A 13,695-nucleotide genomic window follows, 5' to 3' on the forward strand; every position below is an offset into this window, starting at 1 on the left:
TGTCCCTGCACGGCCCGGCCGGGCCCTCTTCGGGGGCCCCTCGCTCGCGTGATTTTGCTCCGCCCTCGAGTGTCACTCTTGGTCAGAGTCACCTTACTCGACTCCTTCCAATCGATTATCGGCGGAACATGGAGACTGTCGTGGAGATGGAGAGTTGCCGGCCATTGACCGGCGAGGCGTTTCATTCGTCTTTGCTGATGTCGCCATGTGTGGGGTGACTGGACGCTTTGCCCGCCCTTGTGATGTGAGAAAGAAATGCTGGTTCCGGCAACTACTCGTATCCAGCTGATGCGGGTATTCTCACTAGATGGGGTACAGCGGACTAGTGCAGTGATCCTGGGCCTGTATAGTCCCGGTGTTGCATGCTTTGTACACCGCGGCTAATCCGCAGTGGGCTTCACCTACCAGGGTCGCTTGCATATATCAGCTCCCACTTTCCGCCCTTGGCCTGACCATACAACCTACAGTACACCTCTTCAGTCTATCAACTGATCAATCAATTCATTATACCAGTATACCGTTATGGCTACCACCGACGCTTACGGACCCATGTTCCAAACATTGGCCAACCGGTTCAAGCAGCATGCCACCGAGAGCAACGCTCGAGCATCGGCACAAGCAGACCTCTCACGGACCAAATGTAAGCGCCTTCCTATACATTGCTATGATGAGGAGTAGGAGCTGACTGAATTATAGCAACACCTGTGTCCACCAGCTACGGCACAGCACGCCGGCCCTCGTACGTTTCAACCGAATGCACCTCAGCCTCGCACTGCCCCTGCTGCCATCTCGTCCGCCGCACCTCGACGACGTCGCCGACGTCGCCAGTATTGCACTCCTCCGCCCATCACCATATTCACGACGAGTGCTTTGGCAGCTTCTGTCCAGACATCGCCGTGCCCAACGGCCAGCACTCGCCCACCCATGCACGAAATCACCACCGACGCCCTTCTTTGCTAGCTGACAAAGAGCGCGACTCCAGCGACGATTCCTCCAGCAGCAACTACACCTCCCCTTCGGATAGCCGCGCAAGTGTGGACCCGCCTGAGCATCGGCATCTGAGCAAGTGTCAATGTGGCAACATCAAGCCCACAGAGAATCTTGACGAGCGTTATGGGCGAGAGCCTCCGCGTTGACACACTTGGGGAATACCCTGACAGTACTACATCGGAGACCGCCGACAATACTGGGAACCAATGTCGATAACGAGATTGGCAGACATTTCACGATGCAGATGCATCTGATCGCTCCGGCAGCATTGAGCCGACGGCTACAAAATGCGACCCGCCTTTACCAATGGCCCGTGGCCCGGCTGGTCAATTTGAGCGGCATTCGACATCAGCCACGGCGGTAAGCGGCAAACATTGGCGGACCAGATTGCTGAATAAGGCTGTAAGACGCATCAAGCGCCGTGTCAAGCAAAAGTGCTGGCAAGGATACGCAAAGATCATGCATGCCCTGGGATGAAGACTTGGCCGCAGGGCCCCGACCGTGCGGGAACAATGGACACGTTGATGGAGTTTGTTACGAATCAGGCAGCCCAACGGCGGGCGCCGTGGGCACCTCGTCACGAGGGTCAGAAGGTTAGACGGCAAAGAAGTAGAGCCAAGCCAAGAGAGCGAGCCTCCCAGCAAGATCCACAGCATGACTCTCGCCGTAGTCAGCTCGGCGAAATGGCTGCAGAATTACGAACCTAGCCATGCACAAAACCCTAAGACTGTTGATTTTGAAAGCTCCGCTCGCATGTTCATTCGGTGATAAATCAGGATCAGATCTCCCCATTTGCCTTTTCCGCTAATCTTGATTCAAGCAGTGCCCAATCTGCCTGTGCAGAACCTCCACTTTCCCCGCCAAGTAGACGCTCCTGACTGTATGCACGCTTCTTTGGCCCCGCTTCAGGATGCTTGAGGCTATCTTCTATGTGTAGGATACATCACTTATTGTATCTCGAAGTCCTTGGACGCGAGGCTGACGAGTCTGTCGTTGACGACACCGACAGCACCGTCAACAGACCCGCGAGGAGACGAGCGACCGCCATCAACTCCGGCCCCGTCGGGCATTCCCCCGTCCTCTACCCCACAGAAAAGAAGGCAAAAGTTGCATATCCGTCAGCCGCGATTCCATGAACGCCAAACGCAGCCCTACCAGCTGACTACAGCACGACAAGATGCAGCCTTGATTTTATTGTTTCAGTGTTTTCATGCACGATGCGAAAACCGATTCCCTGCTTCTTCGCAAGAACCATCCCAATCGCCATCGCCATCGTACCCAAATTTTACGTATCCCCTCTCCTACGGACTTAAGCGCTGGTCCTGCACGGAGCCCTGTCCTCTCCTCACATGCGAGGGAAAGTTTCCGCGACAAAGACAAGGACTGTTACCGCGAAAGGAAAGGACACGCCAGGACCAGTTGCCACGTGCGAGAACTTTTTCCCCACTAGCAAAAAGAAACTACGCCGAAGTCTCCTCATATTATATCGGCTTTTGATCCAGAAACGCAAACACCCACAGACCTTATGTGCTAGGATTCAACAACCGTTGAATTCCATCGTCCCCCGGACCCATACCGCCGGCTCTGCCGCCTTTGCTTGTCATGCCCATTGGAAACGACCAAGAGACACCCGTGACGGTTCTGCTCAGCCCTTCAATCCATATCCCACGGTCCCCGCTGGTGCGCAAGGCTGCTGCCACATGCAACAGGATACAATGCTACATCCCGGCAGCAACGCGTCTTGGCTATTCCCTAAACCTTCGTATCATACCCGGTATTGACTCTTCCACATAGGACTTGATCATGTATGATTGGTTGTGGATCGATGTCGAGCGGCATAATGGCTGCATTGATCGAATCGATGAGAGGCGTAAGTGATTGCGTACACAACAAAGGGCCTGGCTCCGTTACGGGGTCATGACATGAAGGTGCTCAATGGTCGTAGTCGGGACGCGGCACCAATCTGAATTCGCTACATACCGCGTGCATCAGCCCTGCAAGGTAGGCAACAGGGCAGAAAGTTCACAAAAGTCACAAAGATCAGAAGGAGCCAAGCAAAACAACAGATCTTGCCGGCCGGTCGCTCCGCGAGACGAGACGAGGCGGCTTGGTGTGTCCATGTACAGAAATAACTTGCCGTTGAACCCATCCGTGTCCTTGGCCTTTTTGCTCGCTTTATCCAGCGTACATGCTCGGTTTGTGTCTGCCTGACCGCCATTGCTCGCGTACTGCGTACAAGACCGGCAACAGGCCATTGGAACGCATACGCATGCGCATACGCATACTTTGCCAAGCCCATACCAGCTAACCCCATAACCCGACTCGTCACTGCAGCCATTACCGGAACGAGAAAAACGGTTTCCTTTGCACCGTCTCTTTTTCGGGTAGTAGGCCACCCCTGACCCCCTTCCCCTTCCTCTGGCCCCCCCAAAAGCTCGCCTTGGAGGGCAAGTCCTAACCCTGTTTCTTGTCTGCCCGCGTTGCTCCGGTCTCCGGGCTCCGGTCTCCGAGCCTCTCGGATCAGATGTCCAAGTCAGGTACTGGGTATATCATAGACGACGGCGGATAGACACGGGGCCTCGGCAAAGTTCCCAGCTGGATGCAGGATTGCAGGATTCAAGCAAGCCAGGTAAGTCAGGGTTTGCCAAGAAATCTTATGGAAAAGACTTCAGCCTCCCCTTGGGCGCGGTCGGTTGACGGATCTCGGAACCAGTGTTGCGCGCGGATGAGGGGACGCCGGTAACTAGGCATGGAGCGGGAATTTTCTTTACCCGTTTTGAAAAAAAAAGACCCCGTGGAAAACTTTACAGGCTTGGCACTAAGGGGAGATGTTCCTGAAGCCTGCTTGGGGCCTGGACCTGACCCCCCCGTATCGTGTCCGGCAGAAGTGGCCCCGTTCGTGTTTTGGGCGGAAAGAGGATTCCGCGAGCTCGCGAGGTCTTTTTCTCTCTTTTTTTGGTTGCAGGTGGTGTGAGACGTCAGATTGAAGGGGACGGGTCATGTCCTGGTGCTTGCAAGGCTTGTTTGCACGGCTGGACGAAACGGGGATGGGGGTGGGGGGCGTTTCGGTGTTCGCCTGCGCTTTCAGCTGCTTGTCTCTGTCCGCGCGGTCTGGCTTGCTGTGCCTTTCTGGGCGGGTTGCGTGCAGTCGGTCGGTGAGTTCTCGGGGTGAGCATGCGCACGAGGATTGGATTGTTGAGAGTGTGATGAACCGTATGATCGGGCGGAGGGAAGGATTGAGGTGGGGATTGTGAGACGGGACAAGGGGAGGAATGGTATCTTCAACAGAACGGTAATGGGACTCGCGGATACGAATTGTCCCGTTCAAGGTTCTGGTGTCGATACTCACAAGCGATCACGACGCTCTCGTGCTGTCGTAAAGTGGGAACGAATGATATCAAGATCGCAAGGCATGCGCAATGGAGAGGTGATGTGCCTTTAGGTGCGAATTGCGTGCGCAAGTGCTGGCCTTGCTCGTCGACCTCTCTGGTCGCACACCTCGCCCCCACGATACCGGGCAAGCCGCACGGTCTTGTTAGCGGGCAGAAGAATGAACAAGACGATGCTGAAGGATGCGCGACTGCCCTCGAGAGTCGGGACGCCGCCAACCTTGGTCTGTGCTAAGTCCCTTACCGATGCTTGTTGCCGACCTTCGCCATCAACGATCTTCCTGAGCGTAAGAGCTGTGGCACGAGAAACTTGACTGACAGCTACTCCTGGTATGCATGGAGCTATGCCCATAGCTTTGCAGGGTGTATGCCTTCCGGGGCTGACCTTCCTACATGAGAACGACCACGAGTGAATGTCCGAGCAAATTCCCTGAAGACTTCATGGTGTGGCATCGCGATTCTAGTGAGGAGCTGACAGTCTTCTCTGCAAAACCGTCACCATCTTTCGATGCAAGGAGGATGTTACGGAAAGCAACAGGCCGTTAGTGTACTTCTGTTGATAGCTGAGTTGTCAGAACATCACCAAGATGTTCCTCATGCGGACCTTCGCATTGGGATTCAACATGTGACACGTGGGAAACAGCTCTGTACTGCAAGGGAGGGGTGTTGCCTTGCACTAGTTTCTCGAATCCTGAAGAATGTGGTCAAGAACTTGGATGCTCGCACTTCTCTATACGGATTCTTCCGGAAATGATGCGCCGCCGTCAAATGCTGTCAGCTGCGGCCACCCTTGGGATAACACGATCGAGAAGAATCTCGGTCCTGCCAATGTGGCACCTAGACCCTGAAATCACGATATGGGACGTTGAGCATGGCACAAGGCTGCCTGAGAGAGATGAAGAATGGAAGCCGCCGGAATTCGAACGCCGCACATAGCAGGCCCCAGCCGCCACGTGGCTCTCGAGGCTGCACTCGTCTCAATCAAGCCGTGAGGGTGGGAGCATTCGTGATGGATACAAACCAGCAGCAAAGTATCAGAGGTGGCTGCTGAAAGGCGATGTTTGATGGCATGACTGCTTCCACTCCAGATTGCGCTTGCAACTCAGTACGGCAGGAGGAGCGCTGAGTCCAATACCATCCGCGAACTTAAACCTGAAATCTGTACCTGAATCTCGATCGATGCAGGACATGAGCAGCATCAGATGGTCCTCGCCGTTGCCATTAGCTTCCTATGGAACGAATACATTCCTTCGACGGAAATCCAGTTCCTGGCGCGGGTCGTTGAACGGGATGCAGAAGGTTGGAGCCACAGTGGCGGGACAAATGTGAGCGTCATGGACGTTGGGTGTCTTAAGCGCCAAAAAGCATCGCTGCCGCCCTATGCGAGGGGTGGAAGTTTAGACGTGGCGGAAAATTGAGCTCCAACCCCCTACATTACAAGTGCGCTGGAAAGGGTTTAATCAGCTTGCATCCGAGTCTGCGATCGAGTTTCTGGCCCGCTTGAGCGGTTTGGTCACCGACATGGATGCGAAGAGTTGATGATGTTAGTCCGGGCAACAATGATTTGTGCGTTCGCTAGCGTTGGTAGAAAGAGTATCCCTGCTCACGTGCCATGAACCCAGCAAATATTGAGTACAGCCTCCCGAGAGAGCCTCATCTGAGAGTTCGCTGAGAATTGACACTATCGAGCATGGCGTCAGCTATAATCACGGATAGTCCGTCAACAGACCTGGCAACCACGTGTGAGGCAGATGTAAACAAGCGCTCACGCTTCCGAACTTTTGGTAAATTGAGATCGACTGGGGGGCGATAGGGGCCCACAAGGCTGGCGATGAGGCTTCGGACAGACTGTGGCTTACGAGGCGTTAAAGCCAGGCATGGCTGGAAGAACGTGGTCTGAGCACTACGAGCGGGAGATTATCAGGCAGGCTTGGCAGGTGGTTCGTACGACGATGGAGATTTCGAGATTTCGAGATTTCCATCGGAATGAGGTTTGGAACAAAATATCAACGGTGTCAGGGGCATATGCGAGGGGGAGAGGTCGAATGACGCGTATCCAGAGACTTGCTCGACAAGTTCCGAAAAAGGTGCATGAAGATCGCAATTCAGACGGATGCAGCGCTGGACTAGCTGGACTAGCTGGATCAGCTGGACCAACTTGGTAGACAGGTTGAGGAGATCAGGCTCGTCTCAGCAGCAATCCTCGGCGGAGGCCTGGGCCACGATGGACCTGCTTGAGGCTTGCTGTCACTGGTGAGTGGACCTCTCAGGGGTCGCCGGTTGGCGGGGGTGGAGTGCCTGTCTGCACAGCATGCAGGCAGCTAGAACTCGTTGGGAGGGCTTCAGGGAATCGAGATTGCTGGTTGGCGCACAGCAGGCACCGCTAGGCACTTCACCCAGGAACACCTGTCAGGGCCTGTAGCATAGGCATGCTTGATTGAGCTCTAGCGGCCCGGAATTCGCCTGAACTAACGACTGGGCGTCGCCTACTTGGGCACCAGCGGACTGCTACACTCTGCTGGCCCCTGACCAGGCGCTGCTGCTGGCACTATCGTGCTGTACGTGCAGACTGCATCTCTGCTCGTGTCGGCCAATGCGAAGCCACATGAACACCAGTCTCTATTCCTTGGACACCCCCCTGCACACTCAGCATTTGCACCAGTCCTCGTTTGGCATGAGGTTTGTTCAGAATCGGTGCCCCAGCGATCAACCCTTGTCCGACTCACCAAACCTGACCGCCTCGTTCACGCTTTGGGCTCGGTACCTGCAGAAGAGGCATGCCTCTAGCGACAGATTGGCGAAAGGCTCAGCAGGGTGGAGTGACCAGGTGGGTTCTTTTGACAGCGCATTTGACGTGCCCTGCGAGCATTGGCCAAAATTGTGGCTGTCCTGTTCTCACCTGAGGTCACCGACAAGTCTGCGACACCATCTTGACTAGCCAGGGCCCAGATTTGGGACGTCTCGTATACGTGCATTCTAGAAAAGCATGCATGGCTGTTTGGCTGCCTTGAGTCGAGGTGAGGGGTTGATTGGCCTGGCGCCTGTGTCTGATATATCTCGCCCGTGCCGCCTTCTTTTGATCACCAAATCTTCATTGAGCCGCACATGAACTGTTGATCGTCTGAAGTGTCGATCACTATTGTACCTTGAACACCGATAAGTCGATCATCATCGTCATCAGAAGCAAGGGCGGCGGCACGCTAATTTTCCCCTGGAACATCACCTCCATCGACGATTTCACGAAGTGCATATATCATCACCACGCACGATCTAGCCTGGCATTCAATCCGGCTCACACAATATCACAATGTTTTCCGTGGCCTCGTTACAGCCTGCCATGCAGATCAACGCCACAGCCGTACACTCCTCAATCTCATGTTCACAAAGCACACCAGCAGCATCACCATGGACTCCATCACCTGAGTACATCTGCAACAGGGTGCACTCGACGGCCAACTACAAGTTACGCCTGGAAGCCTCTCGCAACGAGCCACGGTTAGGCAAACTCCTCGGTCATATTTTTGTCTACGATGCCATCCGCGAATACAAGCAGTCACAGGCTCAACAATCACTATATACTTCTTCACCAGCAGCCCGCCGGCGCGAGCAGCAGCTCCGCCGCCGACAAATGAGCGAAGCCAGCCGCCTATCACAGAACCTCACCGCCGTCACCGAAGAAGACAGCGACAGCACACCAGCGTCACCGGATAATGCCGCCGATATCAAGGAATACCTCTCACAGGCCACCGTGCCCCCCACCATCCCACAGTCGCACTCGTATGACATCGCATCCTTCCAGCAAGCCATCGCCTACCAGCTGGCAACACTCTCACAAGTTCGCCTGGAGGCGGCATCTCGCCAGCTCTATCACATGACGCAGGATGACGACGACGCGGACGAGGTGGCTGTGGAGGAGTACGAGAGCGACCACGACGACAGCGACGACTCCAGTGACTATGACAGCTACGACGGCGACGATGACTGGCGCGCGGATGACTTGGTCTTCGATCGAGACGAGGACCGGGATGACGATGATCATCACGACAGCGACACTGACCCGGAAAGCGTCAACAGTGAGCCGCCCAGTCCGATCACCGAAGAGCCTATGCTGGCAGGTGAGGGCGAGGGCAAGGCACCGCAGCTGCACATGCAGACGCAGCTGACGGGTGGGTGCTACTTCCTCCCGCTCCGGCCGCTTCCTCCATCACGGCGAACGGGCAGTGCTTCTCCTGCCACAGGGGGCGAAGGGCGGTCACTTTTCGCCGCGCTCTCAGAGCTGTCTTGAATTACTTGGCAGCTGAAGTGTGCCGCATGGTGGTGCAACGGGTATCAATCTTAATTTGGCTTATTGGCAACACGAGGCTACAGTTTCTACCTCGAGAGCGTTACGGGGCTGGGACGGACGAGCATGATATCCTTTGATTTGGGCCTGGCCTATTATGGCATAGAATGGCATGGCACGAAGCGACGGCGTTGGTTGGTAATGGGGGAGGGTAAAGATTTCCACTCGTCCCTTGAAAGGTCAGCTGCACGATGTTGGTTGCAGTGGCCCGTGTTACCATATTTTCTATCTGTAGTCTACAAACCTCAAAATCAAGACCATACAAACTTACTGACGCACACCACAATGAAACTCATCTCCAGCTCTCACGTAGACACCGACTCCCGAAACAGATCACACCACAGTTCTTCCAGCCTATCACCAGGTCCCTTTCCCAACATCTCCCCTCTCCTCTCTCCATCCGCCGCACTCTCTCCCCCTGCAACACGAAGGACTTTCTCCTCTCACCCCAAACCTACGGACCCCGAAGCTTTTTTCACAAATCGCCCCCAAAACGGTCCCCCCTTCGCGGAACTTGCCAAACACAGGTTCCATCGTAACTGCACATCAGCCGCAGAGTAACGCCACTTTTTTCTCGGCTTTTGTAAAAATGAAGTCTCAAAGTACGTAAGAAGAGGGACGATTACAAGGGGGCATATGTGCGGATCCCGTCCCTGTCGTATCTCCAACTCTCGAGGCAGAAGGGCGCAAGATATGTTAGACAGGGTTTCCGAGGCCCTTCTTCCGTCGTTGCACTTTGCAGGGGCAGACGCGAAATCACAATCGGTTTGCTTCCCGGGGCGGGGGTCGTTTTTTTTTTGCAAATCGATTGCGGAGAGGAAGCACATACTGTAGGTCACCAAGCTGGAAGGTTACGTGAGTGATTAGGGTTTCTTGCCAGGGGCCCGTTCTCCCTTAAGCGCCAGGTGCGCGCAGCTGGCATGTTCCTCGGGAATCTCGGTTGCTGAAAGCTTGGTGGCTGATCCGATTGAGGGTAGCGTGATCTGTGTGTATGAGGGATTTGGGTTGTGTAGTCTGGGGGGACATGAGTGGTGGCTGTGGCAGGCTAAGAGCGGCTACTACATACTTTGTGCTTCTGGCCGCGAATATGACTCGTCTGCGTTGGTGCTGGGGGAGAGATATGACTCGGCTGGGGAGGTATGTTCAGCTCGTTCATGGACAGGTCGCTCTGATGTGTGATTTGATTCGGTATTTTTGAGTTAACACCTATATGAAGGGCTGCTAAAATCAGGCAGTGCTGGCGCTGCATGAGTGCCTTCGACATCGCGCCTTCAGCGCCTTGAGTGTCAACGCCAGGCCCATTCCAATCCCTTTCGAAGCAATCTGAGCCTGCTGGTGCCCTGTTCTGCCGTATGGTATCCGTAAACGCCGCTGAAAATCAAGTATATGTCGCTGACACGCTCGCTTCTTCTCCTCTTCTCGAGCGCTGCTGCTTCGCTGGAACGGATATCCTAGTCACCACCCCTTCAATCGTACAGAGCCTCCGTATACACCAGATGTAGTCAGAAGGATTTCTCGTCCGCACCCTCCTTGAACCACTTGTCTCTGTTCAGCCGCGTCTCTCGGCTAGCGAAGCGGCCGCCGATCCTGCCGAAGGATCTTGAAACCTGTGTAGGGGGGTCATGGTAAGCAGAGGTACTCCCAATCGTCGTATTTGGGGGTATTCAGCAGCCACAAGCTGTTAGATTGGTGGCGGGAGAGTAGGGGAGGAGGGGGGATGGCTTACTGCGTAGCCTAATCCAGAGGCAACGCTGGCGCTGACAGTCCAGAAGACAGGTCTCATCGCAGGATGATAGTTGGGCTTTGCAGAGATGTGCACGTAGCGAGGTGCTTGCCGTGTGACCTGTTTGGAAAAGGCCATGGCGGGACGGGTGAGGCGGGGGCCGAGGGCGTTCATTGTTTTGGTGTGTGGATATAGGTGTAGGTGGTGGTTGTGATGATGATTGTTGAAAGTGGGATGCTATGAGACGGTGAGGTCTGACACTTTGACTATATTGCTTTGTACTCGTAACGCTTTGGTGTTTTGGTCGATGCTGAAGCGGTGTTGTGACTGCCACTGTTGACTTACCTTGATATAGGTATACACTCACAGGATAGCATTGGCTACAATTACCTCAATCGGAGGCCATGACGACCAAGCACGAAAATGTGCCTTCCCGGAATGTCACGCAACATCCCCAGACTGATGTGTAGCATGACCAACTTAGATGCGTGCGTGCTCAGGAGTGGTACGAGTTGACTGGCCAGAGCAGTGAAAGCCGTAGAGGCACAGAGAGGGGCTTGGCATAGGAGAGCGCCGACGTCTGGTGATATCGGACATTTCCCAACAGTCACGCAACGCCTGGACTTGTGATCATGGGAAAATGGTTGATGCGCGTTTCAATATGCATCGAGTTGTTTCATGCGGCGATGCAGTGGGAGCTCGAGGGACGAATTTGGCCGGTCCGAGATTGCGCGAGATGAGTCCGAAGCTGCGAAAAGCTCAAATGCCAAATTGGCCGGTTCATTCCGCATTCCGCTGGCCAAGCCTCCCCCAGCAGCAAAAAGTGGCTAATACCAAGCCCAACTCGGCCAATGTGGGACTGGGTGGTGTGATCCAGCTCGACTTCAGCTCCCTTGACACTGTCTTTACCATCCTCGAACACTCTTACACAGCCCCTACAGCTCAGCCTACATGTCTGACAATACAACTCATTTGCCAATGGCTGCCCACGTGGATAGTGGATCTTCAGAGCCATTTTTGCATCTTCCGGCCCTCGTCTTCCTGTCGTGGGCGAACCCGGACCTCTTCCAAGAGCCTCAACCGGGCCTTTCCACAGCCTGGCTGGGTATCAAGCATCACAAACTTCCCTCAAACATGCCGTGTCAGTGAGGAACTGCTTCAGATCTCGCGGTCCAGACTCTCCCATTGGCCCTTCGGCCAATCGGTCCCGAACTGCCGTCTGCTTAAAGAACGCAGTGATCAACAACCCAATGCTCCCAGTACCAATGTTCTGCTGTGGTGTGACAGGCGTACCTCATTCTAGGCCAGCCGCGAACCCGGTAGCCACTAATCCTCTTCCATCTCCCTATCTGCTTCTAAACAGTGACTTCCCTTGATTCCTCCTCTCGTGGTCTGATACTTTTGTATTCCTTACCCAAGGTAGCGTGACTTCCACAGAGGACTCAAACGAATTAGCGACGACGTTCTAGGGCCGATTACTCGCTTCACCCTGCCCAGCCAGCCCCCACAATGCCTTTCTCCCGTCTGTATCGGCGGGAACCTCCTTTAGCAGGTGCTGAAGATTATGACCTCAATATGCCCTATAACCCCAATCAGTGGCATGAGCAAGAAATGGACTTCACCTGTCATCCAGCCTTCAATCAAACCACCCAGCTTTCAGGCCTCAGGAATCCTACGTCAATGGACACCAACGACTCACAGCCGACCTATCTCCGCCCCACAGCAATGAGCAAGCCGTCGACCGACGGCTCTACGCCAGTCGAGATGTTCAACACTGGTCCCTTTGGCTTCTCTGATCTCATCAACATGGACTCGAACACAGTGTCACCACTCGACATTTCCAGTTCATCATCCGTGCGAACTGAATCGCTTGCTGGCATAGAGGCCACAAGCCAGTCCCCGGCTTTTAGAGCCACTTCCGGCTCAGCCCTGCCTCCGCTACAAGAGAGAATGTGCCCGCTTATCTCAGGCGACACCGACACCTGCGAACCTTCACAGTGCGGGCCTAACGCTCCCTGCATGAATTTTGCCAACTTACCACCCATCGAAGAGTGTGCCTCAATCCCTTGCATGACACCCCCTGACGAGGTGCCACCCACTTCAAGCAGCCCGACCAACATAAGGACATCCTCGCGCGTGAGACGAGCGCTCGTCACCAAACGTTCATTGACAACCATGTCATCATCCTCATCAGAGGACAAAAAGCCAGCAGTAGCACCAGCCGCCACCCGCCGCCCTCAAGCAGCCGGCAGAACCACGTCAGCAGACCGGCCGGCACCCTCCAGGCTCGACAAGAAGCAGCGCGCCAAACAGGCTCACTCGTTGGTCGAGAAGAAGTACCGCGAAAACCTCAACACCAAGCTCTCCCTCCTTCACACCACCCTACAGAACGCGGCCTACGGGCCCCGCCGCTATAACGAAGCCGACTCGGATATCGACCTCGAAGACGACTACGACGGTGGTGACGCCCCAGCCATGATCAAGAAAGACTTCACCGCCGGCGGACCCGCCCCTAAGTTCCGCAAGAGCGAAGTCCTCGACGATGCCATGAACTACGTCAACCAGACCGAGGTGGAGATGCGGCACATGGAGACCGAAATCCTACGGCTGAGCGACAGGGTCAAGGCGCTCGAGAAGCTGGTCAAGTGCGAGGATTGCTCGTTGCTGAAGCGCATGGTGCAGATGCAGGTGGCTACTTGAGGAGCAGAAGCAGAAGCAAGAGAAAAATCTACCTCGTACACGTTTCCCCCGAGCCATTCACGATGTCGTTGCTCCTACTTCAATTCTCAACGCAAAGGGATTTTAGCGCGATTATCCTACTCTTCCTCATTTACACACGAATACCGTCATACCATCACAACCTATCTCTTTACGGGCAAGAAGAAAGGGAAATCGCGGCGTCCTTCTCGGTACGGAGAGGCTTGCAACGCCCGGCGGCGGGCTGTACTTCTAACGATCAATCACGACAAACACCACGGGGCGTTATCAGGGAGTTAGTAGTATCATCCGGCCATGCCATGCCGTGCCATGACGGATCTGGGAAACAAACCTTGGTATGGTTCTCGAATCGGGAAAGAGATACTCAGTACGAAAGCTCGTGGGTGGACAAATCCCAGCTGAGCATGTGAACGGGGTATTTGTTGGAGGCGGTTCGGATGACTTTTTTCACAAGGGCAATCATGAATGCCGTTGGTTGGATTTGTGGGAAGCAAAGGGCCCAAGGAGTGCATCACACGTTAGCAAAAAAGGTT

The 13,695-nt window shown here is 54.8% G+C and overlaps 2 protein-coding genes across 2 annotated transcripts; both read left to right on the plus strand.

The window, feature by feature from the left end:
- Window positions 1-7,686: 7,686 nt before the first annotated feature.
- HMPREF1541_08696 (uncharacterized protein) lies at window positions 7,687-8,664 on the plus strand (the record flags this gene model as incomplete). The annotated part of the gene is made up of 1 exon (XM_008723015.1): window positions 7,687-8,664. The coding sequence occupies one exon, from the start codon at window positions 7,687-7,689 to the stop codon at window positions 8,662-8,664; it is 978 nt and encodes a 325-aa protein (XP_008721237.1).
- Window positions 8,665-11,953: 3,289 nt separating this feature from the next.
- On the plus strand, window positions 11,954-13,144 carry HMPREF1541_08697 (uncharacterized protein; the record flags this gene model as incomplete). Its single annotated transcript, XM_008723016.1, has 1 exon — window positions 11,954-13,144. One exon carries the CDS (start codon window positions 11,954-11,956, stop codon window positions 13,142-13,144), a length of 1,191 nt encoding a protein of 396 aa, XP_008721238.1.
- Between the last annotated feature and the right edge of the window lie 551 nt (window positions 13,145-13,695).

The sequence above is a fragment of the Cyphellophora europaea genome, assembly GCF_000365145.1.
Source record: "Cyphellophora europaea CBS 101466 unplaced genomic scaffold supercont1.9, whole genome shotgun sequence".
Taxonomy (NCBI): domain Eukaryota; kingdom Fungi; phylum Ascomycota; class Eurotiomycetes; order Chaetothyriales; family Cyphellophoraceae; genus Cyphellophora; species Cyphellophora europaea.